This window comes from Syngnathus leptorhynchus, chromosome 9 (assembly GCF_054491065.1).
Source record: "Syngnathus leptorhynchus isolate UIUO chromosome 9, UIUO_Slep, whole genome shotgun sequence".
NCBI lineage: Eukaryota > Metazoa > Chordata > Actinopteri > Syngnathiformes > Syngnathidae > Syngnathus > Syngnathus leptorhynchus.
In genome coordinates this window covers 9,583,203-9,610,930 of record NC_141203.1, presented here as the reverse complement: position 1 = coordinate 9,610,930, position 27,728 = coordinate 9,583,203, and the positions used below count along the sequence as shown (strand labels likewise).

Below are 27,728 nucleotides of genomic sequence, written 5' to 3'. Positions count from 1 at the left end.
TTCCATGCAGCGTCTTTGCTGTTGACTGTCTCCCGTTGTCACTTCCATTATGGCGGCTACGTTGACGTACGATGTGTCTGTCAAGGCGTAATCTATGTATGTAATGTCTACGGCAGAGACCACGCTCGGGCGCCATATTGCCGAGCACTCCTCCTGCTCCCCTCCCTTCCCTCCCTCCTAACCGGGTCCCAGCACAGAGCGAGCCACAGCTGCGGTGCAGGAGGAGGCTAGACTCACACTGAACAACGCTACTGTTGGGAAGGACCGGTGATACAGCAAAACCAAGAGCCACATCGTGGAAAACAAATGGGATGGATTAAACCTTTTAACGCCACCGTTTAGCGATCGTATTGGGACTTACGTCACAGCACCACGGATAAAAGGTCGCTCCATTTGTAGTTTTCTTTGAGAGGGAAGAGCTAAAAAAAATAAAAAGGAAAAAAAAAACCACGTCAGAGTGTAGCTTGTGTTTAGCCCGGCGGTGATGGATACTTGAAGCTAGCTAGCCGACGTTACTTCTCTGTCAGGCGAGTAGCGGTTGCAATAAATTGGCTCTGTTGCTCGTCTGTCACCCCTGTTTTAACACGCGTGGTCTTTGTAATGTACAATATGATCGATAGTGACTAACAAAACCACAAACTGAAAACGCCGGTGAATAAGGTATCAGCTGACGCTAGCTTGCTAGCTACACGTAAAGCGGCCACCAGCTTCGTGTCTCATTCTAACATTTAATCGCAAGAGAGTGGCTGTTGCTAAAAGTCCAACTTCCCCAGACATATAAGAAAAACGGATCATTTCTTTTTTTCCCCTCTTTTTTTTTTGGTCGTGTTATCCGTTCATCGTAGTTTTGTCAAAACGGCGGCGTTAACGTGCTTCAACTTTGTTACATACTGTCAGAGACCAACTACCCCCCGGATTTTCTTAATATGCATCATCCGGACCCCACTGGAGACTCTGGCAGTGTTCGAAAGATGGCGCAGCCGGCTGTCTTTCACAGAAGGGGTAGCAACACAAGCAGCGGGAGCGGCTCCTTGCTGTCAACACCGGTGGTCACCAACAGTCATGGCTCGGGCGCTGAAGAATATCAGACCTCCCTGTTGATTCAGTGCCAAACTCCAGCTGGCTCATCCTCCCCAGGTCCCCACCATCCTCCTTCCCACAGCCTAAATCTACATTCCCAGGCCACACAGTCTGCTGGAGCTCAGATGAAAAAGAAGAGCGGTTTCCAGATCACCAGCGTGACTCCGGCGCAGATATCTGTGAGTACCAACAACAGTATTGCGGAGGACACAGAGAGCTACGACGACCTGGATGAGTCCCACACGGAGGATTTGTCATCCTCCGAAATCATGGATGTGTCTCTTTCACGAGCTAATGACGTAGTTGGAGCGGAAAGAAGCTCCTCTGAGGAGACCCTGAATAATTTCCATGAGGCTGAAACCCCAGGGCTGCTGTCACCCAACCAGCCTTCACACCCCCATTCTCTGAATCAAACACCGAATCACGGTGGGGGTATGGTTAATGGGACTCTGCATCGTCACCCTCAGAACTTCTCGCTGTCCGGATCCGTGGACGCCTCGTCAACCCTTGCCTCTGTCATTCAGAAAATGCCTTCAAATGTTGGGGTCCCTCAAGAGGTTGGCCCTTCTCAGCCTGTGGGGATGGCGAGCCTGGGATCCACTCCCGGAATGCACAGCTCCGCTACAGGCACTGCGGTTAGTATAGATAATCCCCAGACCAGCAGTGTTAGTAATGTGAATATGTTGAGCTCTGCCAACGTGCCTGTGAGGAGGGGAATAAGCGCAAGTGCGAGCAACAGCTCCGGAGGCTTTCCTCTCAACGCGAAAAGTGGCGCCGCGGGTGGTTCCGCGGCATCTGGGGGCAACCTCATGACCAACGCCAATAACACCATGATTCAGCAACAACAAACTCTCAACTCGAATATCTCTTTGAATGCTTCAACCACTTCTGCCGTCACTGTTGCCAGTGTCACCGGGGGGCCGTGTGTCTCGAGCGGGATCCAAGGACGACACGGTTCTGCTACGCTGCAGTCCGCAAGCGCCCCTGTTACCGTCTCAACTATCTCTGCCCAAGCCGCCCCGGCTCCTGCACCTGTGGTGGCTCCCGCCAGTTCTCGCTTCAGGGTGGTCAAGTTGGACTCAAGTTCCGAGCCCTTCAAGAAGGGCCGATGGACGTGCGCCGAATTTTACGACAAGGACACCCCAAACTCCGCCTCTTGCTCATCGACATCTGATGCCGGCAGCATGCGCCAGTTTGTCTCTGAGAACTTTTCTGGGTGCTCAGAGAGGGAAAGCACAAGCGGTAGCTCTGTGAGTAGCACTATGAGCACAGTGAGCCATTATATGGAAAGTGTTTGCAGTGGTGACACCGGGGGACCTCCAGCTTCCCAACATGCGCAAGATTTCACCTCCCCTCCTCAGGGTTTCCAAGCAGTCCACGCCAGTGGCTTGGTAGGCATGGGCGTATCTCAATCACAACCACTTATAAACCCCCAAGACGTCACCCATTCAAATCTCCAGGCGAACATCGCTTCCTCCACCCCCTCAAACATGAATCCGACTGGACCGGCGCAAGGACACCCGATCAGCAGTGGCATGCCGATCTCTGCCGTACCCCAGCAACAGCTTACCTACGCCCAGGCCGTTGCAAATCAACTTCCAGGTTCCACGCAGGGCCTTGCAGGGGTTCAGCAGCACCAGCTTGGCTACGCCTCACTCCCCCAGCATCCATCTGCCACCCCAGTCCAGATGAGACCCCAAGCTCCCGCATCGCAACATCTACTAAACCAAGCTAATGGCGCGTGCCAGATGATGGGGGGCCTCCAGCAGTCCCAGGTAATCCTCCAAAATCAGCCCCAGCAGCCCTCATCGCTCCAGGCGCCTCCCTCCAATGCGGCCTTTCACCTCGGAGGAGCCGGTCAGCAGCCTCCGAGCCACGCTGCCCACCTGGACTGCCAGCAACAGAAACCGCAGTCCCTCCCGACTCAAATCCAAAACATCGCTCTGTGCAACCAGTTGCCCACCACGATTCAAAACCAGGTGCCCGCACCTAGCGCGCCTCCATCTAACCCCGACCCCCACGCCCCACCGCAAGTTCTCAACGTGGGTAACAATAGAATGCCCCCACAGGTTGTCCCCCAGAGTCTGTCCCAGGACCTCAGCAGTGCCCAGGCCCTGGCCCATGCTGCTCAGGCTAGCGCCCTCTATGCTAGTCTGCCCACCTTCACTACCACTCAGCTGCAGGATGCCCAGCGACTCCTCCTTCAGCACCAGTCGGCCCTGCTGGGTTTGCCCAAGCTTGCCGGAGGCGACCCGGGATCCAACGCTGGCCAGGGTCAAGAAGCTGAAGGCAACGCTGCCATCGCCAGTGCCTTAACTGCATCAGCTGGTCTCAAAACTCTGGATGGAGAGGAGGATGGGTAAGAGACTTTTTCTTTTCTACTTGACAGTTGTGTGCCGAGCAGCTCGACATTTGTGTCCGAAAGGGCTTCTAATGGTTCCTGTCATTGTCTCGGCTGTGAGGGAGGAAGAGCCTTATTAGTAGGTCAATTAGTAGACAGTGACCAGACCTGCTCCAATCAGATCTTGTCCTCTGTCAGCGGGACATAAAGCAGGGCTCATCTGGCCGTGATGCAGCTTGTCTTGATCAAGTCCATTTGACATTTTTACTCCTGACAGTCCACATTACAGAGCATGACTTCTTTGGGTCTCCTTGTGTCGTAATGTAGGAAATGGAAAAAAAATACGTATTACGGCAAAGGTCTATCGGTGACCTTTTGAGGGAAGAGATTTACTCGTTCACGCCTTAAACCTTCGGTAAACGCTTATTGATTTCATTAAGTGCTCACTCGTGTCACAATCGCGCTGTGATTTAATGGCCGCTGAAGGTTGGCTAATGTTATCACATGACCTGTAAGTCGAAGGAATGTGAAATCTTTGGGGATCAGATGGATTATTGTCTTTGATGATAAGCAGAATTTGGGGCAAACTAAAGCCGTACTTGCCTTCAGGAATTGCGGTCACGCCTCACTGGCTGAACTTTTCAGAAGTCTTGACGCCGCCGCCGTTCATAATCAAACTGTGTGCTGCACATTTGTTGTTTTAATATTAGCTGTCGTCACGTCATAAGGATGGGAGTTGAAATATTAACATTTATATCAGTTTGGGGGAGAGAAAACCATTGAGGACTGACTATATGACAGTGTCCCTTTTGGAATTAGGATGAGGCTTGTTTTGCATCTTTGGTTTGTTTGAATCATGTTTTATGAGGCCACTGTTGGAGTGAATTAATGAAATGACAAAAACAAACAGTGGTTTCTTCACACAGCTTGCTTTTGTTTTTCCTCTCATCATTAATGGACTACAGAAGGCACATTGTGTTTATTTCGGGCAGTGAAATGGTAGAACAAGACCAATTTTTAGGGGGGTCTAAATTGTGAAAGTCGCTATTATACCTTTTAACATGCGAAATTATCATCCAACTGTAATCGTTAGCTCCCTGCGTGGTGTATGATTTTCAGATGTAACTGGAGACCCTATATGCAGAAGATTAAAATTTTTGCTCTAAAGTGCTGAAGGCAGTGTAATTTCAACTCAGCAGGAGTGAAGTTTTGAGGCTAACTGACAAGGTACATGCTGTTCTGTTGTTAAATACTGAAGGCCAAGTGTTTGGTTCGGTGTGTACAGTGCTCCGATTGTATCGGAGACATCGGGGAGAGTCTGTTACTGTCTGTTCCCAAATGTGTATACTTGCTTGATCAAGTTATGCAAGCTAATATGTCATGTAAAAACACAAGTCGTTGTCACTTCAAACCAAAAATGTTACGTGGTGTCCGCGTACTTAATGGTCAGTAAAACATGATGGAACCGAAGTGTTGTGGCAACATGTGTCAGGTTTTTTTGTTTTGTTTTGGTCGTACACTAAAATGTGTCCATTTGCCAACGGTTTGGCATTCTTGGTTTCATAGGCAGAACTTGTAAATGAATAAACAAGGCTTTTTTTTATTTGTTAGCTTGTAATGGATTCTGTTACGTGAAAGCTTACAGCCAAATTTACAGCAAGTCTTGGCACATAGCATTCATCAAGGTTTCACTGTAGCCAGTCGAGATTCTGAGCATTTGATTGTGCCAGATTCGGGATTTGTATCTTATTGTGGATTCGATTTTTGTTGTCCATAGCAGCACTGCTTCAGGTGATGTTTCTTAACAGCTGCCTTGGGTTGTTGGGTGTCGCCCTGAAAGGTTGCTCACCGCAGCCCGCTCATCAAATAAAATCATGTGTAAATGATGTTTCTGTACTAAGGGGCGTGCTGCCCCCCCCCCCCCCCCCCCCCAAAAAAAAAAGAGTCCGTTTTGTTGCTCTTGTACCAGGCGGTTGAAAAGCAGTCTAATCTTTTCCCCGCCGTTGCGGGCAGCCAGTTCATACTGGACCTGTTGCTCATTGTGTTGAGCTCAGTGTGATCCCCACAATTCGCACACAGAGGAAGTGACCCAATCTGACCCAACACAACTTAGTCAGGCCCACTGAAGCCGATTGAGAACCATGACCGAGGATACGACCAGATGGAACTAGACTGAGCATCGCTGGGGCTAGCTCGGTTAAATCCTCCCGTTCTCTTGCTTGGTGGATGTCCAGTCACACGTGAGAGATTCTCCAAAAGTAAACAGCATTTGTTTTGCAGTAGGAGCCCACCCACCTCCCTCCCTCCCACCCATCTCCATTCTCACTACACAGGCCAACCTAGAGAACACCAGAAATCAACAACAGAGCGGCGAGGTGCTGCGTTAGTGGATATGTGTGCGATTTGTTAAAGCCCCGCCTCCAGTGTCAACGCTGGGACGAACAAGGAAATCCTGAGCAGTTCGTCAAGGGGCCTGCAAAACAATGGTGGTTAAAAGCTTTCGCAGATGCTGATTTTGTTTTTGTCTGATCTCAGTTGAGTTTCCACCCTGATTCCACCGTCAGTTTGACATTGTCCGTTCTAACCAATATCTGCCACGAGAGACGCTTGAATGTAACTAGCATTTTAAAAATAGCTCTTGAAAAAAATTATTTAAATCGCTGTTTCGGCGGTTCATTTGTTCTCTTCGTTCCTTCCGTCTGATGGTTTGTCAATAAACAGTATTGTTTCAGTTAGAGTGCAACGGCGGTACTAATGACTTGTAATGGATGATAATGGGTAGTATTTGAAGCCATTCATTTATGAAAAAAGAAAAATGCTCTCTCTTGCGCTCCCTCTGCTCTGCGCAGAAACAAAAGTGGCCACAGCGTTTCACGATGCAAAAGCACACAAAAGCTGTATTTAAAGTCTGCCTGAACAAAAGTATTGTTCAATTTTAATTGATGCAGTACTTCTAGCTGAATAATGGTATCACGCAGTGCGGTTCTACACCAGTACAATATTAAATATACCTTGATGGCAGTCAAAATTGAGGACTATTATCTCTTAATTCCTCTTAGGGCAGAAACAATAACTTCTATCTGCTTTTGACTTTTGGGCTTCAGTTCTGGAAACTAAATGTTCTCCCCTTTAAAATCAGTCTCATGGGCTGGTGTCAGATAAGCTCCCCCCCCCCCCCCCATTCAAGTTTCCTTGATTGACTGGATAAAATGAACAGATTATCACAGAATCTCCAAATACCTTTTACAATGTCAGAGAGAAGATCGTGATGCTGTACAGTGCGCAGCCTTGTGGCCGTAGGTTAACTTGGCAGAGCTGCAATGTTGTTGAGGCCACAAACTAAACAGTACGGAATCAATAATGCCTCTGCTGGTTGCAGCAAAGCGGTGCACTCAGTTTGTCTCGAGAAATGATTCATCAGCAATCAATTCCTCCCAGTCGACCTTATGAGCAAACTGCCACAGAACAGTTGCCCAGTTTTCTACAGTGATTGCTCTCTCCAAACAGATTTATTGTGGGATCATATCCAAATGCCTTTGTGTCAGGTTAACACTGTCTTTTATTTTGAATGGCGCTCACAGTTTGCTTGACGGTGCAGCTACCTCATCCCAGCACGATGAAATCATGCTGAAGCATTTTTCGGTCGTGGCGGTCTGGCAATGTCATGCCGACAATCATGCTGGCAATGTGCTGAATCATGCCTGGCATTCCTGTGGACACAACACTGTCCAGTTAGCTTTCGAAAGGAAATGACACCCCCGGAGATAACTTCAACGTAGGTGTCAACATGGAGCCACTTTATGCTCCTTTCATTCTTTGTTTAATGACCTCAATATAGTTTTACCACTTACTGGGGAGCACATGACATCATGTGATCTGGTTTCAGAACCGCAGAGCGAGCTGTTTATTTATGTGGCTAGTTTTTTTGGGTTTTATTTTTTTTAATTAATGGTGTCTCGTTGCAGACATTCTGGGCAGTAAGTAGGATTTCAAAGTCCCTCAATCTTGCTTTGTGTGAGATAATCCCTACCTCAATGCACTGTGTTGCTGAATATGGAAGGCGACAGGAGGAGGGGGTTGGTGGCAATTGAAGTCTCTTACTTTTTTTTCCTGCCCATTTTAATCTTCAGTAGTCTAGCCAGCTGCTTCTCTTTTTTTATGATCCGCTATCTGTTGTGCTGTAAGCATTGTTTTACATCCAACTGGGGAACTACAGCAGGTGGGTTTCCAGATTTACTTTCACGCAAACTAATTTTTGGTAAACACATTCTTTTCACAAAAAAAAATGCACCTCTTTAGGTTTTCAAGTCAGCCGAAGGGTACACGCGTCACTCGCAGGGCCAGTGAATAGTTTTCATGCACTTTTCAGTTTGTGGAGAATGCAACACTGCCCTCTTTTGGTCGATAAGCTCTCAACGTTTGACTCATAATAATGAACTTCTGTGACCTTTACATTTGAAAGACGTTATGTTAATTCAAAGAGATATGAATATGTTAATATGACATTTTATAGCCACAGAGTAGTTTTCAACTGACTTTTGTCAGGTTAATGTTTCAAAGAGGTGCACTGCACAGTTAAAGAAATAAGCAAATAATGTCAAGCAATTGCAGCACAAAATATCAGACCAGGCCTAGGTCCAAATAAAATGACATGTATTGTAAGTCTTGATTTAAAAAAAAAAAAAAAAAAAGAATTTGCACAGAATATGCATAAAGCCCCAAAACACATTAAAGGCAAATGTTAAATTGAGAATAAATAAGTGGAATAAGATGGATGGATGAAGTTTAGAATACTTTTGACTTCATATCTCGAGTAATACCTCAAAATGTGTATTCACCTAATCTTTTATTAAATGTGTACACTATTTTCTTAAAAAAAACATTTGCTTCATGTGTTTTATATACATTCGCCACAAGGTGGCACTGCTCACCTGCAGCATGTGGCAAATTAAAGGCAGTGAGTCTGCTAGGATGGTCACGTGAACCCACTGTGACATGGTGCTGTGATTGACTCAGGATTTTCTTTCACCTTTTATCTCAGAATAGCTAGGACTTTGAATTAATTCTAAAGACTGTAGTTTATGATCCAGAATGTTTCACTTGCAGAAAGTTAGTCACACTTTGTGATTATCTGAATACATGTACATTACAGGAATAATGAAAGCAGTTTGACGGGAATGTGTGGGTTGTATTAACCTGACTATGCAAGCTACGCCGCTTGTTTGCTACTAAGCTGTGCTTATGACAAGCCCCGATGCCGTCACAGATTCGGGCCCTGACGGAGGAGTCCTATTTAGTTAATCCACTTCTAGCTCGATGTTGTCTTCACTCGTGATCTGGCGTTGGGGCACACAAACAAAATACAGGAAATGCTGAAAACCACAAAGCTGCACTGCTAATAAAGTGTTGCAGTTGGAACGAAACCAAAAAAAGATTAGTGCTTGAGTGGGCAAATGCCGTTGAGGTGTCTTTTGGTCACCACACTTAGCATTATCCTGTCTTGTATGAACTTGATGCGTTGTGTACTTTGGCCACTAATCCTTATAATGCCAGTTTTCATTCCTCGTAACTTCAAACTGCTGCTTACACACTCTTATGTAATGTGGCGTCTCTTTTGCGTGACTGCATGTGTCTGGTCTACAGAAGCAAGCGGCTTGCACTTATCTCTCCAGACTCGTGCCTCCGCTTTTTAACGTTGATCCATTTAGATACATTGATCGAGATGCAACATTTACTATTTAAGTATCTTTCGTGTTGTCATTTGAACCTACGAGTCAATCTGAATGATCAGGTGATAAGTCGGGACGGTTCTAGCGCAGTCCTTCTCCTCTGCCACCCTTTGCCTTGTGCGTGATGCCAACTAATGGCACGCTGCCGTTAGCTTAAATGCTCCCATAGAATCCATCTCTCTTGGAGGCTAAAGTGCCAACTCATCATTTTGAGCCTGCTCTATGGCTGGCTCACTCAGTTGCTCTGTCATTCTCCATAGTCAGGGTTTGACACAAACTATGGAAAAGCCAGGCCTTACTGGTAAAGTCCGTGCACACACTAAACTATCAAACTATAGCCCAGCCAAAAGCCTTTACAATTCAATAGGCCTCCTTTTTTTTTTTTTCTACATCACTGCGACATGCAAGTCCCTTTTAATTAACTAGCGACAACTGTGTCAGTAAAGTAACTACATTTCCACAAATTATAGTATAAGTTCATTTATTTATCAATATTTGGTAGTGTTTTTGTAGCTTGTGGTCATGCATGAGATTGCTGAGTTAAAGTAACTGTCTGGCCTTGCCAAAAGTCATGTGATGGTGATTCATCCAGACAGATGAAGTCTGTTAGGACAAGTAAAATCCCCAGCATTGTGCTCTTCCCATACCTGTTATTTCTTAGCCGGCACTCTCTGTGCCGTTATTGGCTCTATGAAGAGCTTATGTTGTGGTTTTTGTCTGGCAAGGTTTTGGTCATCTTAAAGCAGCCTTTCATGAGAATTGACAAGATAAGACCCCCAGGCACACGCTCTTGTCTGTCACATAGTGGACTGGAATACAAGCTCCGGGGTAGACCACAAGTTTTTTTCCCCAACAGAAACTAGGAAAATAAAGCTACTGTAAATTGCTTTTGTAAATTTGAAAAATCTTATTTTATGTGTGGATGTGTGCCATGACGTTTGCACCACCCAGTCTGAACAATCAGTAGATACGTTTCAGGCAGCATTGCATTTTATTTTGACAATAAGTTTGAAGTTGACATTGCATTGTGGAGTTTGCATGTGCTGTTTGGGGTTTTCCCCTCTGTTCTACATCACGCTCACACATGTGAATTGAAAAAGTGAGGATTAGTAAATAGTGCGGAGAATCGAAAGCAATAATTGAAAAATGATTTTGTAGATATTTGGGGAGTGTGAGGTGATGGCGTGGTAGATTTGACTGTATACGCCGAGGGGAGGCTCTGTGGTGGAGGAACAGGGAAATCATTGGGCCACATGCTAATCTCTGTTGATAGTTTATGTAACTGGGTGTGTCACATGACCACGCGTCACTACTCACCCAGCTTCTGTCTGGTAATTCACCCGCAGCCATTCAAACACAAATAGATGACGGAGGGAAATGGGGAGAACGCACATAGGAACTCGTGTCAACCTGGTTTTCTACTTTGTAGTGCCTGTGCGGTTGTTACAACAAACACATTTGTAGAGAGCAGGTTTGGATCCCGCCGCCAATTTTTACCAGGAAGAAGGATTTTTAGGTAACCGTAAACAAAGAGGGCCAGGGGGGCACGCGTTTTTTTTTTTTTTTTTCTTTGGATTCTAAATGTTCCTACAGACCGAAGACCCCATGAGAGTGCGCGGTGTTCAGGGCCATGACGAGATGGCAATGAAGCTTTTGTTCTGGGAGCTGGAGCAGCATCTCAAAAGGTAAACTAAAGAAGGTCTACTGTAGCGCTGCCTGGCCAACCACCACAAGGTCTGAACACAAAAGGCTCCAAGGCCGTATTGTGTGTGGCTCTCTGTGAACTTTCTATTCATTCATTCATTCGCGCTTCCAACGCTCGTATGAACGTTGAAAGATGTTATCACAAAGTAAGCGCTGTAAATTGTCATCCACTAATACATCTGCACTGAATACAATATGGTGTGCAGAAAACCCCCCCACATTTATTCCAGGTATATTATTTCTCTATGAAGCTGTCTATAACTCAACTCCTCGCCGTCATTGCCACCCTTGCCAGATTTAGCTTTTTTTTTTTTTTTGTAACCACTGTGCTACCCTCATGTCACTCCATCTGCTTTCACACGTAGTCACTTACTACAGTACAGAAAGACATGAAGCATCCAATCAGTTCTTTCTCTCTTTTGTAGTTTTGACATTGAGCAGAATGGAATATGAAGTACTTGCAAAATAATGTCACTAAAATGTGATATTTGGTGGTATGTTTGGATTTGATTTTGCAATATCTGGAAGTGAAATATTGTGTCTCATCACTGGCTTATCAAGGTGCATTTTTGTATTGTATTGGAGCTTCACTGCTTTTCTTCCTGAAGAGCTTCAAGTCGTGCAGTTTAGTTGGGTTTATATAATTGGCTTTACCTCTCGATCATTCAAAAAAGGAGTGTGCGGAAGAGCTCAGTGTCTTAGCGACTCTGGCTAAGCTGGTTAGCTTAAGTGTTTTCCTGGATTTGGATTCTGGTGGAAGACATCAAAACAATCACTCAGGTGCTAAATTTAAGTGTCACGAGTGCCAGCGTGGCAATAATATGTTTTCTCTGGACTATAACATGCAACTTGGATGGCATCATCTTGAGGTTTGGTGTAATGAATTAGAACGATCTGGTTAGAGCGCCACAACTGCCATTTTCCCTTCTGAGCCATATGATGGCTTTAAAAGGAACATTTTTGTCCTTTTGTTTTTAGGACTCAATAAAGATGATTGAGCCATATGATGGCTCAATCATCTTTATTCACTGAAATAGCAGTTAACTAATTAAAGCGTGCCATCGCGAGATTTCACTTGATATGCAGTGCCATACAAGCCCATGTGGGGGCAATGCATGTCAATTGATGTACTACTGTACTTGAATTTCTGAAGCGTCGACTGCCATCAGTCATAGGGAAAACACAGTATAGTGTATATATTTAAGAAAATGCTATGACCCTACCAAATTGTGTTCAGTTTAGTCTTGAAACGGTTGTTTTGCAAGAAATAGGTATGACTTCTTCTTTTTTTGTAGTAGATGCCCAAAAATATTGCATTATTGTGCTGAAAACTACAAAAGAAATCTTTTGTCACTGAACACTCGCGAAGGTTGCCTCTGCTTTTCAGCACGACGATTGGCTTTTTTCTTTCTTTCAGTGTCATCCGGTTCTTCCCGGTTTCATCCACCTCATCTTGTTACTCGAATATTCTATGCAAATACATGTCAGCCGAGCGGCAGGTGGGGGCGTTTCTGAATATATTATGCAAAACAAGCGCCGTCTCGGCCAATCGGGAGCCAAAGCATCCTACAACGTCACGGGTAGACATCAAGCGAGCTAGTCCTGAGCTGCGGACATCGAGTGCTCTTCTGTGTGTGCAGTACAGTGTGTGCTGAGCTGAGCTGACCTTGAGTCGTGTCTTCGTGTCGTCTGGTTCGCAATCCGAACGTTTCGCGTGGATGTGTCTCGGGGAGCTGATCGCGCTGTGTCCGTGTGGGGGGGACGGATTGGCTTTGTCCAGAGCTCCTGTAACCCACAAAGCGGCATGAATACGCCTTGCTACACCGTAGCTATGGATCTGGGCGTCTGCCAGCTCCGAAATGTCTCCATCTCGTTCCTGTCGTCCTTATTGAGCGCAGAGAGCTCTCACGTCACGCTCGACAGCAGGTATACGATCAAATTGAGCTGTTCGCATCGTTTAAGCAGCCGTCGTTTAGCTAAAGGCTAGCTTTGTTGAGGCTCCCTTGGATCCCCTCATCTGCTGGCACCGTGGATGCTCAGCTAGGGAGAGACGGCCTCTCTGGACATGGATGTTAAACGTTCAAATACGTCGTGTATTCCTGTTATGCCTTCTTAACCCGAGGTTTCATATTCATTTCCTTTCTTCTCTCTCTTTTTTTGTTTTACAGCTCGTCGGGAGCAAGTGTTGTGGCCATCGACAACAAGATTGAACAGGCAATGGTGAGTTTAGACTTTTTTTGTTTTTCAATCAGAAGTACTAGCCTACACTTGAAAGAGCTCGCGTGGTTAAATACCGTTTTGTCAATTGTAAAAGTTTCACATGCCCAAAATGTTTGAAGAATGTCAATATTTCAAAATGGGGTCGACCGAATTATACTGTACGCCTAACAAACACCCCCGGCACAATGGGTAGCTTTGTAGCGTTATCGTGTTTCTCATTTCAGTTTTACTCTTAAATCAGTCTATTTTACTCAATGAACCGCGGCATTATCGTTGGAGTCAACGATGTACAATAGTTAAATGTGAAGTTTTAAAATTTGTGTATGACGGTCGATCCTTTTTCAAAATGCCAAGTGACTTTACTGCCGTTGTGTTGTTACGCTCAGCGCCGTTGCTAGGCAGGCCGAAATACACAGAATCCGGGTAAAAAAAAATATTCAGAGCGCTGATTGGCTGAATTTTCTCGTTTGGCAGCGCTGTGACGTAAATGTGTGTGGATTTCTTTTTTTTATAACCAAGTTTTGACACAATTTCAGTGCATTGTCCGCGTTCAATTTTTATTCAGATATTTAGTTTACATGTATATGTGCGTTTAGAAATGGAAAAATAATTTGATGCATTACATTGTTTTTAAAAAAATATATATATTTCAACACATTTTTCTTGTGCTCACAAATTGCAGATTGTAAAACATGTAAACATGTACCTTATCATTTACTCTGACATTTTAAAGATTGAACTGTGGTTTTAGGGATGAATAATAATTTGTGACAATTGTGATTTGTACGTGACGTGACAACTCCATTTAACCTGTTTGACATCCATGCCGTTTGTCCATTATATGCAATAGCCGGTTGAAATCCAAAATGTGATGATCATCCAAACTTTGAAAGATGTCTGAACAGCAGAGCGCTTGCAATCGTATACAAAGCAGCGATTGAATCAGAGCAAAACTTTTTTACGTAGCAGATATTAATGAGAATTCTAGCAGTGAAGGTGTGACCGTGTTAACACATCTGACTTTGTATGCGCCAGGACCTGGTGAAGAGCCACTTGATGTATGCCGTGCGCGAAGAGGTGGAAGTGCTGAAGGAGCAGATCAAGGAGCTGATCGACCGCAACTCCCAGCTGGAGCAGGAGAACACCCTGCTCAAGACGCTGGCCAGCCCGGAACAGATGGCTCAGTTCCAGGCGCAGGTCCAGACCGCCTCCCCGCCCACCGCTCCCTCGACCGTCACCACCCCGGGTCCGGCGTGTTCCATCGCTCAAGCCGCCTCCCACACCTCTGGCCCCTCAGCTTAGCCCGTCGCGTGCAGACTGACTCAATACTACTACTGCTAATGCAACAGAGCTGAAGGGGAGGAGGAGGGGGAGGTGATGCTGTTGATCCAAGAATTTGCACATATTTATCCCTGAGAAGGATGCATCCAGCGGGACAAGTGCTGCACAAGGCGACAATCGTGCAAGTCATTGAACATTTGCCAAAAAAAAAAAAAGTTGACATATCAGCTAGAATGTTTTCTCAACAATAAGCAAAACCACATATTTCAACACAGATGCTGAAAAGATCACTGTGCCTGTGTGTGGCTCCTAGGCGATGTCAATTGTACTGTTACAAGTGGAAGAACAGAAGACGGCTTTTGTTTTCTTTCGTTTTTGTCATGTGTTGTAGATAAACACGTTTCATGCCTAGAAGAAGCTAATGTTACATTGAACGAAAAGGCCTTTTTTTCCAGAATGACAAATAACGAATGTGAGCAAATATCAAGACCAAGTCCCCATCTGGAATGGGGCGGGAGGGGATCCGAAAGCTCTTAGAAATAACAGCGGCATGGATTGTGTTACTTGGCTTTGGTGGAACAATTTTTCTTATATTTTCAGTATTTCTTTTCACATTTCTTAGCTCTGCAGTGGCATGGAAACGAAACATTGTTTGGCAGGCAAAAGAACATGTACATTTCTGTATAGTGTAAGTAAACATGTAAAATAGTGAGAGGAAGAGAAACAGAAGCATCAGTATCTTGGTCACATGGCGTGAGCAACGACATGCTTACCTTGCTTGAACTGTTGTCTATTTTTAAAAGCTTGTATTTTCAAGATCTAAGGACTTTGGTTATTTAAACTGACGAGGTGCAGCCAACAATGTTATCTAGAAACTGCCACTGCGACATTCACTCTTACCGTAAAACCCATTATTTTCTTCCTTTTCTGATGTTGCACTTTTTTTATGATTTGTTTTGTTTTTGGACACTGAAATACTTCTGGATGGAAAGTATCTGAATAGCTCAACATTAGAAGAAGCAATGTGCAACTTCTTGACATTTCTCCATTTCTTTCTGTGTATCGGTTGTATGCTCATGTTTTGTGCATGTTTCTGCAAGACTGGATGAGAAGTTGTAACATAACATACTGCAATTGCACTTGAAAGCTGCACTCAACTTTCATTAAAATGCTAAATAAGCGTCTGTTGTTTTGTGCCTTTGTTGCTTCGTGATTGGGGGGGGGGGGGAAAGTCAATTCGACAAGCGAGGGAGGCACCAAAATCAAGCCCTTGCTAAATGCTCAACATTTATTCGAATAAAAAGCGTCTTCCCACACAAGACAGATGAATGCTGCAACAGGCAAGTATGGCACATCGTCAGCAGGAATCACATTCATGTGGTCTCTCACATTTGTACTCGCGCACGTTCACACCAATAAGAGCCAAGTGATGAACAAGACACAGCCGGCGTGGTTTGGGACTGTCCATAGAAAAGCTGTCAGCACCACAGACTGCAACACTGCAAATGAGAACAAGGCAGAGGGCGATGCTAGTCTCTGAAGCCTGTTGGCCGGTCCCTTGGTCCTTTTGGAGGGGCGTGGGTGGTATCAGAGGTGTGCTCAAGGTGCTGTCTCTGGATCACATTCCCATACGGATACTCTGGATGATCTGAAATATGGCTGACAAGAGTATTCCTGTGTGAAACCTCACTATACGGACAGTTTATTTCTGATACGTTGCGGTACATACCTGATCCACACACAACGAATACAAAAAGGGCAAGCAGCCAGGGGCCCACCGGATACTTATCCTCTTGTGGTCGCTATGGGAAACCCACACACATGCACAGACAAGCTACAATAGTGTTTTATTTATTTTGACACATGCAAAACGCTTTATTCTAATTCAGCCTTTAAGTTTTTTGCTTTGATGCATCACACACCCCATTGTCAGTGTCCTCTCTTTGGTCTTGAAATCAGGTGATCAAAGGGTTTGACTGAAATGATCAAGAGGTAGGAACTCTTCAAAATAAAATGTTCAGCGGCTGATTACAATTCAGTCTCTTGTAAGTGTTAGCATCCTTGTTTTCCTTCAGCCTGCATCCAAGTCAGGGTTAGAAGGAGATGAGGAGTAAATATTTATTTCATTCCTGAAATGATGATTTGCAACACAGCACGAATAAGATGACGGATGAGCAGGAAATATAAGCATCGCCTCTTGCGACCATACATCACCTACTCGGGCTAATGTCATGATCATGCTGACAGTTAAATGGGCTCACCAGCGTCTTGGCCACGTTTCCTCTCTGCGTGATGTTCTTGCTGTGCTTCTCGTTCGCCATTCGGATCCTCTGTTTGGCCACCATTTTCCGTAACGTCTATAAATGTAAGTCCTTTTTATTTTTTATTTTTTTTATTATTATTTTTTGTTACTTTAATTGATGAAGTGATTGGAATACGTAGAACGAGCACAGTAGCTTCCAGCTGTATCAAATGTCTGCCGGGATGCAACCGGAATTGTGAATGTTTTGCTTTCAAAATAAGTGTATTGAAATTCAATCTGGCGTTGTATGACGATTCCTCGACGGGTTGTAACTATTTTATTCACTCCTTTTCCAGATGCAGCGTGACTATTTATAGTGTTTTGTATTTTGACTGGATCTCCCCTACTTTTTTAGTAAGTGTAAGATTTTATACTGACGTGTTGCGGAAGTCATAAAGTAACTTCGACAACTTTCCTCCATACCTGACACCTGACATTCACGCCAAATGTTGCACGCTATTTTTTAATTTGTCATGGTCTTCTTCCATATACATATTATGTTGGGTAGTTAGTTCATGGGAACCTTCAAAGCAGCTAAAAGTTAGCAAACAGAACAAAAGTGAGTGCAGGGAACCCTCCAACCAGGGACAGGTGGTCAGGGTAGGCAAGTGAGGCAGTGCCTCCCCTGCCAATCTCTGCATATGAAGTGTTACAACAATAATTAAAAAAAAAAAAACGTATTCTTTAGTACTGTATAGTGAAGATATCCGTTTCCCACTTAAAAAGAAACATATTTTTCAATTCCCCCAACTGATACCAACAAAGTACTACTACCCCAACTAAGTTCCGTATTGTTTCTGAAGGAGTTATAGCCGACTTTGGTCACATTCTCAGTTGAGCAAACTGCTCAGAGAGAGCCACTCTAGTTGCCTAGCGACTGCACCAACGTTACTTCCGCGGTCAAACAATGGAGAGCCAATTTCAATGCGTCACAGTGAACGTTTGTGACTGCTGAACATTTCAATTAAAAACATACCGTATATGTAATATAAGTATAATGGAGTGTTGAAAGACTGAATACATCTGATCATGTTTTGGCCCATCTTGCATGAGACATATAGAATGAACATGTTTGAGCAAGTGTTGACACTATGACCCGTCCTGCTACTGTGCAGTTCTGTGCTTGCTGCATGACTGACAAAAATAGCTCCTCTTTGATCAAATGCATTGTTACAATCCAAGACTAATCTACCTTTTAAAGATTTACACTTTTGTAAATCTGTGTGCACGCATGCATGCTAAAAAAAAAATCAATGCTCTGAAATCAGACATTTTAATGACACATTTCTAATGTTTTGATTGTAAATCATATATATAGATCTCAAAATTTCGTTTTTTTTCTATTCGAGTGAAGTGTTAGTGAACAGAAAGTATCTCGGCTCTTTAAAGTTATGATTGGTATGATCCGATTGAACCATTCACGTGTTCAAACGCAGTTTTACATTTTGACCTAGATATTGTGTGATTCAAGTTGAAACACTGCCATGATCGTACGAGTCTTTGCCATTGGCAAGCATAAATAAAGGTTGCGGAAAAGGAGTTGACAACTCTTCTGAGCACTAATTTTGCAAAATGTCAGCAGAATGGCATGCAGACATGTTAGCGCGTAGCACGTGTGAACCAGAGGCCGTCGCTGACTTTTACGAGACAAACAGAAGCGATCCCGTGCTCGTGCAAGACGAGCATCTTCATATATTAACCACTCCTACTCTAAACTATGTTCAGTATTTATATTGAAGAATACTTGACCTAAATTCCAGCTTGTGTCAAACCTTCCTACGTCTGACCCAAATTCTAGCTGGAGAGTAAAAAACAAAAACAAACCCATGTACCTAAAGAAGAGAGTAAACAGTCGTTAAAGCTTGCAAAATAAACCTGTAAAGCGACAGATGAATTTCGGTAAAGAAAGATGGGAGGAGAGCGAAAGGATTTATTTGATTTCTGCATGCGAAGCCGTGACTTGAACAACATGAGCTCTGTTGGAAAACGTATACTTGGGTTCGACCGGTTGAAAGTCATTACGGCCCAAACAAGTGTGCTTCTTTTCTTGTGATGGCCGGACGCCTTTGCTACTTGGCCTTCACGCTGCACTAACTGCACGTCCGGACAGAGTTTCATGTGCGATCGTACAGTAGCACGCACATGCACTCAGGCCTGACGGATTTATGTCGCTCTGGTTCACTTGAAGTTTTGTCAGCAAACGTGAGTTTCAAATATCAGAGCGGCTCGCTTAGAGCTTCAAAATGACAGCTGTAAATAGTTGTTTCTTAAACACGTTTTTTTTTTTTTAAGCTCTTGCTATTTATAGCAATTGTTGCTATTTTACATTCATAAATATTTTGGGTCAAAAAATAGCTCAATTTTTTGTTGAGGTCACCAAGTCAAACTTTTGTGTTTTGATGACAATCCAACCTTGACGTCGAGTAATTCGAGGTCAGTCATTCATTGTGTGACGACTTGAGAAATGATTGACGACACTTTTAAACCATTAAAAACTTCTTCAGGGAGAGTACGCCCGATTATACACAACTAGCTTAAAGGGTTAGAGAAACATCACACCCATAAAAACGAGGTGAAGAGAAGTTTTGCCACTCATCCCCACCCTCTTCAGCTATGTGTGCCCTTTGATTCCACAATCGAACACCCATCATGTGTTTGCTTATGTTTTAAAACTAGCAGTTAATAAATGTCTAATAGAAGTGACCTTGACAGAATCCACATAGATGCTTCACTAATACTGTAAATATTCTTTTGGGAAATTCAGTCCTTTTTAGGTGAAGTTTTTGCCACATTACATCAATAAGAAAAATACAAAATAAATAATTTTTATGACACAGGGACACAGTGCGCACACACACACACACACACACACAGACAAAAAGGCGAGCCGCAGAATGCATCTCAAGTTGTTCTGTAGAATCTAGGTGTGGTACTAAACAAATACCAGTGTATTATGATTGAGCCTTCTTTTTCCATTATGTCCTCCTCCGCACACATGAAATAATTACTGGAGGTTTAATTGTACTATTGTAAAAATCTGACAGCCAGAAGTCAACAGGGTTATTAAGGTGAAAATGACTGTGAGTCCCACTTACGGACTGAAATGATAAGTTAAAATTTTTGTATATGTTATACTGATTCCGATTCTTTTTGGCAGGGTTTCTTGTAAAAAAAAAATGTTTGGTGTATCTTTTGAAATGAAAGAGAATTGGGTAAAGCTTTTCTAGCAAAATGACAAAAATAAAAAATGAATGCATCAATAAACATGAAATTGAACTATTTGTTTTCACATGCCACATTAAATGATGTGGAGGCCTTTAGTTTGACACGTGTCCTAAGAGGAAATTAAATGGACACTATTTTTCATTTTTCTATATTTTTGTAGCTTAGTGTTATCGTGCAATTGAAAATGAAGTCTTTTTTTCAATGCACGCTAAAAGTGTTTGCCAGTAGCACATTTTCATCACAAACATGGAATTACAATGACTTCAAAATGTACAGGACACATAAGAAAGGTCTTTTTTGGTCTCCACTGAGGCCTTGGCAAACTTCTCAGCTCCGATCAGGCTTTCCGGCAACAAAAACAGTTTGTTAGAATGATGTCACATATATACAATAATTTTGGATGGATTACGCACCATGTTGGAGGAAAAGATCAAAAGCTATTTTTAGAACAACCTCACAGGCTACTCCTGTGGTCCATGGGGGCGACCTTAGTGTACAGTATACCAAACAATGTGGCTTTCCAGCATAGTTGTTCTGCAGGAATCATTCAAGGCACCGCCCTTGTTGCGTGTATTGTTAAATTATTTCGTTTTTCACTCACCGTGACTGAAGACCGTCACGCAGACGAGTCAACAGTGGCACACAAACACACCGGGCTCTATTCCAGTGTCTCAAATAACTGTGGGTTGCGTGCGTTTGTGTGTGTGTTTTTTTTTGTATGAGTCTTGTGGGAGTGATATGTGATACCACGAGCATGGGGACATGTCGTGGGAACAGGTAATGAAAACACGTTAACCAGATGACAAGGCTTGATCTTTTTAAGCTTTTGCTAAAATGTCAGCAAATAGCAACCATGTACTGTCATGATATTAATCTTTTTTTACACATATGATTCGTGATTCCATCCATTTTTTTATTGCTTACCATCTGACCATTTTTGTATTGCTTATTCTGCTATGAGCTGGAGCCAAGTGCTCTTTTTTTTTTTTTTTTGTAGAAATTGTCCCAGAGGACAGCTCTTTGTTGTTACGAATACAAGGCAAAAGTCGTGAACCGAATATAGAGGGCGAGGTGTAATTTTCGAACGGAAGTGCTGTGCTGGAGGCTCCGGCAAGAGATAGTGTGTATGTAAACGTCCTGACTGTTGACCCAGATGGAAAACAAACGATTTAATTTGTTATTCCATGACAAATGCTTTCATCTTTGTCATCAAAACAAATGGATCCGTATGCACAGTAAATATGGGCGTTCTAATGAGTTTTTAAACCCCTACGCTAAAATATTGTAGTTTGGTATTAGAAAACAGATAATGCTGCTGTTTTGTGGGTTAGGCTAGAACAAATGAATGGTTTTTCCATTCATTTAAATAGGGGAGGATTGTCTGAGTTACAAGAATTTCCTACGTATTAAAAACGATGGCGTGTCATACTTCAATTCCTTTCATAACCTTTAAAGGCTTGAGTCAAACATCTTGATCTTGTGCCTCTGGCACTTCATTCATCTGCACTTTGTTTACACTTTGTTTTTGCACTGCATTCTCCGCTGTTTACTGGTACATTCACTATAACTCTCACAACTGTTGCACAATGCCATTTTTGCATTCACCTATATTGCACATCCCTCACCTTAGTAGTTGTATGTATTGTGTGTTTTTATATTTGTGTTTTTTTTTTTTTTACATTGGATCCGACTTCCCTTATTTATATTTAAGATTCGGTTTCATCCAATAATCCAATTTACTTTTTTTAATCCTCATTACTATGTCTGGCATTCAAAGAAAAGTGCTTTCCTTTTGAACACACTTTGAATTGAATTGGATCCGGACCCATGTTGGAAAATGTAAACATTGAATGCTATGGGTGAAGGTGGCAGGTAACTGGGTCAATAATCTACAGTTCATAATACAGTGTATCCTCATTTAACATCTTGAGTGAGAGGGAAAAGGGAGTGTGGGGTTAAACCGCTTAGCTTGTATTTCTTTATCCTTTCTTTATTTCTTTGTCTGTATTTCTTTATCCTTTCTTGGCACTTGCTGGCAGACTCTTAAGTACTCGTGGAGATTTATACAATACTATGTTCACCTAACAGCTTTCTGGAGTCATTAACTCCAAAATAGGTCAATCGTGATTTGAAAGCAGTGCTGTTGTTTGTCATTGCCATTAATTAGCCAGTGTCTCATTTTCAATAGTAAACAGCGCCCTCGTGTGGTCATTTTTAACAACAACCTGGCCCAAAAACTCAACTGGCATTAGTGTGAGTTGCTTCTAAACTCAATACAAGTTTAAATTAATATAGTATAGTATTGTGTGATGAGCAGATAAGTGACAGCTCACTTGGCTACAAATTAATGTGAGTGTAGTTGCCCAAATTACCTCTAAGTATGTGGTAATTAATTACGGGAGATAACTTGCACGTTATTTCTCAAATCTCAGCTATGACATCCACGGGCACTATGTTGTTGATATATACTAAATAATTACATTAATTTAGAGTACCCTGATGAATTAAAAAAAAATAATAATAATTTGATCAATCTCATACAATAAATATATTGGATATTGGAGTTTGGAGCATTATTTTGTGACATTTATTATTTTAAGTGGTAACACGTCACACGTACAGAAAAGCATCTGAACTGCCGCCTAGAAATAAAATGTTTGCATATTATTATTATTATTATTATTATTATTATTATAATATTAATAATTTATAATGAGCGTATCTCAACCAAACTGAAAGGCCTGACAAAACTAACATAATTTCAATAACTCACAGCATAAATGCAGTTTCAGTTCCTTGTACACCAGGGAGAGCCAAAGACTAAAATCTCAAACTCTTTTCGTCCTTGTTACGCAATGACAGACATAGTGGTTTCATTTTAACGTTACGAAATTGGTGCAGTGAGGATAAAACGTACATAGGCACAAAGGTGGAACACAAGCAGCATGAAAAAAACTTAACACGGCTCACATATATAGGAACAGGCAAATCACCTCTTATCTATTTGGCATTGTAAAATGTAAGCGTGCATAAGAAGAATGCCTAAGAAGCCACTACAACAACAACAAAATAAGCTTTTCTCAAGTACTTATGTATAACCAATTGCAATTGCTTATTTTCTTAATAATAATTGGGAAAACGAGAAGCAACATGTTCGGAATTTCACAAATGACATTGTTTGGCTGATGTTATCCATCCCTTTAAAGTTGTTTCCTCTTTTAAGGCTTCTCACGCCACTAAACAATGCTTGTGGAAATGTGCGTGCGAGTGTGCACATGCAGTGTGTGCAAGGGAAATTCAAAAGTGACAGGAAGAATACACACAGTCACGCACACTCCTTTATGGAGGTGCGTGTGTGCATTGCGTGTGTGCGTGAGAGAGAGAGAGAGAGAGAGAGAGGGTGTGTATGTGATTACATGCAAATACCCTGCAACTTGAGATATGTTTGAGGATAACACATGGAAGTCATTCAAGGATGCGGGGGGGGTCGCACTCCAGCTGGAGTAAACTGACTTTTATTAGAGAAAAAAAAACAATCCTCATTCTTATTAGTCTCATTCTTAATATCTTACCATTAATTAATTTCATCTACTAGAGCTGCGTTTGGTCTATCAATAAAACATACTTAATACTTGACCCGAGGAGCAGGCATGTGTCCTGGGCCTCCAATAATTCATTTTGTGACATCACGTCACTAATAGTAATGACCAAAATACACAGTTAGGTCAAACAAACCTGACTTGTGCTTCTAGGGATGGAGAAAATACTTACTGGTATTTTTTTTGGTCCTTGCAAAGGTGGAAAATAAATAACATTTAATTTAAAAAAAAAGAATAATTGCAACATATTCAACCATAGAAATATGCAGCACTTCCTGAGGTTCACTCACTGTTAATGTCAAAGAATGAATCACACATTGAAAGATACATTTAATAATTAACATTCATCTTTAATTTGAAACGTAACACGCTGGCAGTCATTACAAGACATATTTAATATTGTTTATTTGTATAATGATTCTTTCATAATCACAAACTATTGTTTTGTGTTTTGATAGGAACAGAAGATCAATAGTTTCAAGTTGCATTGCATAAGATTGTCACAAAGAAAGAAATGTTAATGGAGCGTGGGGAAAAGTGCGTGAGGTAAAGCGTAGAGGGTCGCCACGCCCACTTGTTTGGGGGGTGGGGGAGTAAAGGCATGCTCAAAGTAAACTTTGCTCCACTTTGCACAAGTCAGTTGTATAAGCTGCAATCAAAGCCCCTCATGAATTGTAAATTATTTGCAAACTGCTGATTCATGTGTGGCGAATAAAAGCACACCAACATAATTAAACAATAGAAAAAAGACAAAAAAAAAAGCCTGTTTAAATGTTTCCTGTTCTGTATTCATTGTTTACTCCCTGCAAGCTGCAGGCTTTAAAAAAAAAAAGTGCAACTTTATTTGCCATGCAATTGTAAATAAGTCAACAAGAGAATGCCAAGACACATTCATGTTAAAAAAAGAATCATAAATAAATATACACCAAATCAAAGCCGTGACAGCAAATGATTAACTGGTGTAATCTTACACTCCCCTGTCATGCTTTGATTACATCATGCTCCATAGATGCCTGATAAAGTAGCTCTCGGGACAGCATATCCACACACGCACGCATGCACACACCTCAACTGGAAAAAAAAAAAGTTGTACTCCGTTTTGTACTCTTTTTTTTTTTTTCTTTGGTCACTGTTGCTTGAAGAGAGAGGAGGCGATGAGCGTCAGGGTGTGGTTTTCCGTACTGGGGCTGCTGGCCGGGCTCTGTTGCTCCTTTGTGGGGCTCGCAGAAGGGGGGAAAGTGCTGGTTATTCCCGTGGATGGGAGTCACTGGTTGAGCATGAAGATTTTGGTCAAGGAGTTAACGCAAAGAGGACACCATCTGGTGGTTTTGGTGCCGGAATCCAGCTTGTTGATGAATGGCTCAGAGGGCTACACAACTCAGGTCTACAAAGTATCCTACAACAAAACTCAACTAGATGCTTCCTTCAAGCAGCTACAGGACAATGTCATTAACAAGGAACCGTCGTTCGGCGATTTATTCTTCAACGTGCGGCTTTTGGTCAACTTCACCTCATTCCAAGAAAAAGGCTGCCGAAGTCTTCTCAACCAGCAGCCTTTGCTGACTCAGCTGAGGGATCAAGCCTTTGATGCGGTGTTGACGGACCCTTTCCTTCCGTGCGGCTCCATCCTGTCTCGTATCCTGGGCATTCCGGCCGTTTACTTTTCACGCGGACTTCCCTGCGAATTAGATATCAAAGCTAACCAATGCCCTGTTCCTTTGTCTTACGTTCCCAAATTCCACTCCGGGAACACGGATGTCATGACCTTCTCGCAGAGGGTAAAAAACAACATCATGGCTCTGGTGGAGTCTTATTTGTGTAGTGTCATGTATGCAACATTTGACAAGCTGGTCAGCGAGTATGTGGAGGAAGGCATGACCTATAAGACTCTGTTGGGCCACGGTGCTATTTGGCTGCTGAGATTCGACTTTGTTATAGAATGGCCCAGACCTGTGATGCCAAACATGGTTCTTATTGGCGGTATCAACTGCGAAAAGGAACGGCCCCTTCCCGCCGTGAGTATTCCGGCTCCTAAAAACAATAGTGACACATCTGGATTCACTCAAGGCATACTCGGCATACTCGAGCACGTTTCCTCTTTACAAAATCAGGGTTAGGCCTTCAGTGGTGGCTTTATTTGTGGAACAGTTTTTTGACCTGTGCCCGGGCCCAAGCATAACAATCACTACTGTTTGAGTAGTTAATCAAATCAGAACTCACCATGTGAAAACCTACATTGGGGATTATTAGGGATTTAAGGGATTACTTCTATAATCTTGTTTGGGTGTTTATCAGATAAAAATGCTGTCAAAAAACATTTTTTTTCCCTGCTGTTTTGCAACGTGTGAAACTGGCCCCATGAAAACTACGCATCTGGACTGGATCTGGCATAGTTTGAATTGCTTCATATTGAAGGGCAAATACAACAGGATGTTTGCAAAACACACTTGTTGCATGTAAAACGTGCTGACAATAATGCCTTGTTTGGTTCTGGCAGGATTTGGAGGAGTTTGTGGAAGGCTCGGGGCAGCATGGCTTTATCGTCTTTACCCTTGGCTCCATGGTTTCCAATATGCCGGAGGAGAAAGCGCAACAATTCCTTGATGCCTTTCGGCAGATTCCACAGAGGGTGACACAAGAAATGACATTTTTACACCACATATTGTAGCTCAAATGAACCACAATGTGTGTGTGTTTCAGGTCTTTTGGAGATACACTGGAGCTGAACTTAAGAATGTGCCTAAAAATGTCAAACTGATGAAATGGCTACCTCAGAATGATCTTTTAGGTATGTTTGGTTTCATGATCAAAAATATGCAGACTATTAAAAGAGCCTATTTTATTTTATTTTTTAATCATGATCGATTTCCTTTGCTGTTTATAGCCCACCCCAAGGCAAAAGCCTTCATCACCCATGGAGGCTCCCATAGTATCTACGAAGCCATCTGCAACGCCGTTCCCATGCTCATGTTTCCACTTTTTGGGGACCAGGCAGGCAACGTTTTACGCATGGAGGTGCGCGGCGTTGCCGAGTCGCTCAGAATGTACGACGTGACAACAGATAAAGTGCTGGCGGCACTGGATCGTATTATCCACAACAGAAGGTGAGGAAACTGAAGTGGGGACGATAAGATGGGGTAACCCCATTGTTGGTGTAGACTCGCTGATTGTGAACTGATACAAAATGACCCTCTGTGCAGTTATAAAGAAAAGATGCTGGAATTGTCTGCGATACACCTGGATCACCTCGTTCCGCCTTTGGACCTGGCAGTTTTCTGGACCGAGTTTGTCATAAGACACAAAGGAGCCTCACATCTTCGTGTGGCGGCGCACGATTTGAACTGGTTTCAGTATCATAGCTTAGATGTTATGGGCTTCCTGCTCTTTGTGGTTGTGACTGCACTGTGGGTGACTCTCAAATGCTGTTTGTTCTGCACCCGCAAGTGTTGCAGAAAAGGCACGGTGAAGAAGAAATCCGAGTAAAAAACGCGTGAGATAATTGTAAAGTCTGTGAATATTATTCTTTTACTCAACTGTCACTATTGTTAGCTGTAGAAGATTGTGATCATAAGAAGCAGTCATGGGGTCATTTTCTAAACTGCCTCTCAGTTTGAAATAAAGATGAGCCAGTTAATTGAGTCACACTCTTGTTGGTGCCAATGAAGAACTCCCTTTTTTATACTTATAGCAAATAAAAAAGCAGCAATATTCAATTTAAATCAAAGGCTGTTTATAAATTATTTATCTGACATGAATTTGTCCAGAGCGGCACGGTGAAGCATTGGTTAACATGTCCGCCTCACAGTTCTAGGTTCGATTCCGGCTCCGGCCTTCCTGTGTGGAGTTTGTGTGTTCTCCCCGTGCCTGCGTGGGTTTCCATGTCTATATGTGCCCTGCGATTGGCTGGTGACCGGTTTAGGGTGTCCACCGTCCACTGCCCGAAGTGCTTGGGCTCCAGCACGCCCTTATTACCATAACTGACCACCAGACACGTAAAAAAAAATTCCAAATTAGAGTCTGGCTTTATATTAAATTGTCACATGCTCTTCAAAAATAAAAGCATTTGAGTGTACAGTATGTTATTCAAACCATTTGAATAAAAATATTTTACAAAGGAAATACAATAACCACATGAACATAATGAAAATGTGGTGATTTCAACATTTGAAACAATTCGTGGACCATGAGTTAAATCTTAGTTGTGCAGTAGCGATGAGGGGGAAAAAAAAGGTGTCACCTCCCCCTCT

General features: G+C 42.8%; 3 protein-coding genes across 3 annotated transcripts; 2 read left to right on the top strand and 1 right to left on the bottom strand.

The window, feature by feature from the left end:
* Positions 1-116: 116 nt before the first annotated feature.
* Positions 117-15,536, top strand: LOC147051066 (TSC22 domain family protein 1-like). Its single transcript, XM_085919699.1, has 3 exons — positions 117-3,439; positions 13,023-13,074; positions 14,110-15,536. Exons 1-3 carry the CDS (start codon positions 927-929, stop codon positions 14,374-14,376), a joined length of 2,832 nt encoding a protein of 943 aa, XP_085775825.1. The 5' UTR covers positions 117-926; the 3' UTR covers positions 14,377-15,536.
* Positions 15,537-15,561: 25 nt separating this feature from the next.
* Positions 15,562-16,833, bottom strand: serp2 (stress-associated endoplasmic reticulum protein family member 2). The gene is made up of 3 exons (XM_085919707.1): positions 16,617-16,833; positions 16,085-16,157; positions 15,562-16,014 (listed from the first exon to the last, which is right to left on the bottom strand). The coding sequence occupies exons 1-3, from the start codon at positions 16,698-16,700 to the stop codon at positions 15,974-15,976; spliced, it is 198 nt and encodes a 65-aa protein (XP_085775833.1). The 5' UTR covers positions 16,701-16,833; the 3' UTR covers positions 15,562-15,973.
* Positions 16,834-24,509: 7,676 nt separating this feature from the next.
* LOC147051064 (UDP-glucuronosyltransferase-like) lies at positions 24,510-27,653 on the top strand. Its single transcript, XM_085919700.1, has 5 exons — positions 24,510-25,496; positions 25,979-26,110; positions 26,182-26,269; positions 26,366-26,585; positions 26,682-27,653. The coding sequence occupies exons 1-5, from the start codon at positions 24,636-24,638 to the stop codon at positions 26,962-26,964; spliced, it is 1,584 nt and encodes a 527-aa protein (XP_085775826.1). The 5' UTR covers positions 24,510-24,635; the 3' UTR covers positions 26,965-27,653.
* The last annotated feature ends 75 nt before the right edge of the window (positions 27,654-27,728 follow it).

What these genes read in the sequence shown, in the direction of transcription:
- LOC147051066 (XM_085919699.1), top strand. Translation starts at nt 927, where the DNA reads ATGCATCATCCGGACCCCACTGGAGACTCTGGCAGTGTTCGAAAGATG. An exon ending in CTGGATGGAGAGGAGGATGG is followed by an intron (nt 3,440 to 13,022) that starts GTAAGAGACTTT and finishes TTTGTTTTACAG; the next exon opens with CTCGTCGGGAGCAAGTGTTG. An exon ending in ACAAGATTGAACAGGCAATG is followed by an intron (nt 13,075 to 14,109) that starts GTGAGTTTAGAC and finishes TGTATGCGCCAG; the next exon opens with GACCTGGTGAAGAGCCACTT.
- serp2 (XM_085919707.1), bottom strand. Translation starts at nt 16,700, where the DNA reads ATGGTGGCCAAACAGAGGATCCGAATGGCGAACGAGAAGCACAGCAAG. An exon ending in GAAACGTGGCCAAGACGCTG is followed by an intron (nt 16,158 to 16,616) that starts GTGAGCCCATTT and finishes GGTTTCCCATAG; the next exon opens with CGACCACAAGAGGATAAGTA. An exon ending in ATTCGTTGTGTGTGGATCAG is followed by an intron (nt 16,015 to 16,084) that starts GTATGTACCGCA and finishes TACTCTTGTCAG; the next exon opens with CCATATTTCAGATCATCCAG.
- LOC147051064 (XM_085919700.1), top strand. Translation starts at nt 24,636, where the DNA reads ATGAGCGTCAGGGTGTGGTTTTCCGTACTGGGGCTGCTGGCCGGGCTC. An exon ending in ACCTCAGAATGATCTTTTAG is followed by an intron (nt 26,270 to 26,365) that starts GTATGTTTGGTT and finishes TGCTGTTTATAG; the next exon opens with CCCACCCCAAGGCAAAAGCC. An exon ending in CGTATTATCCACAACAGAAG is followed by an intron (nt 26,586 to 26,681) that starts GTGAGGAAACTG and finishes CCCTCTGTGCAG; the next exon opens with TTATAAAGAAAAGATGCTGG.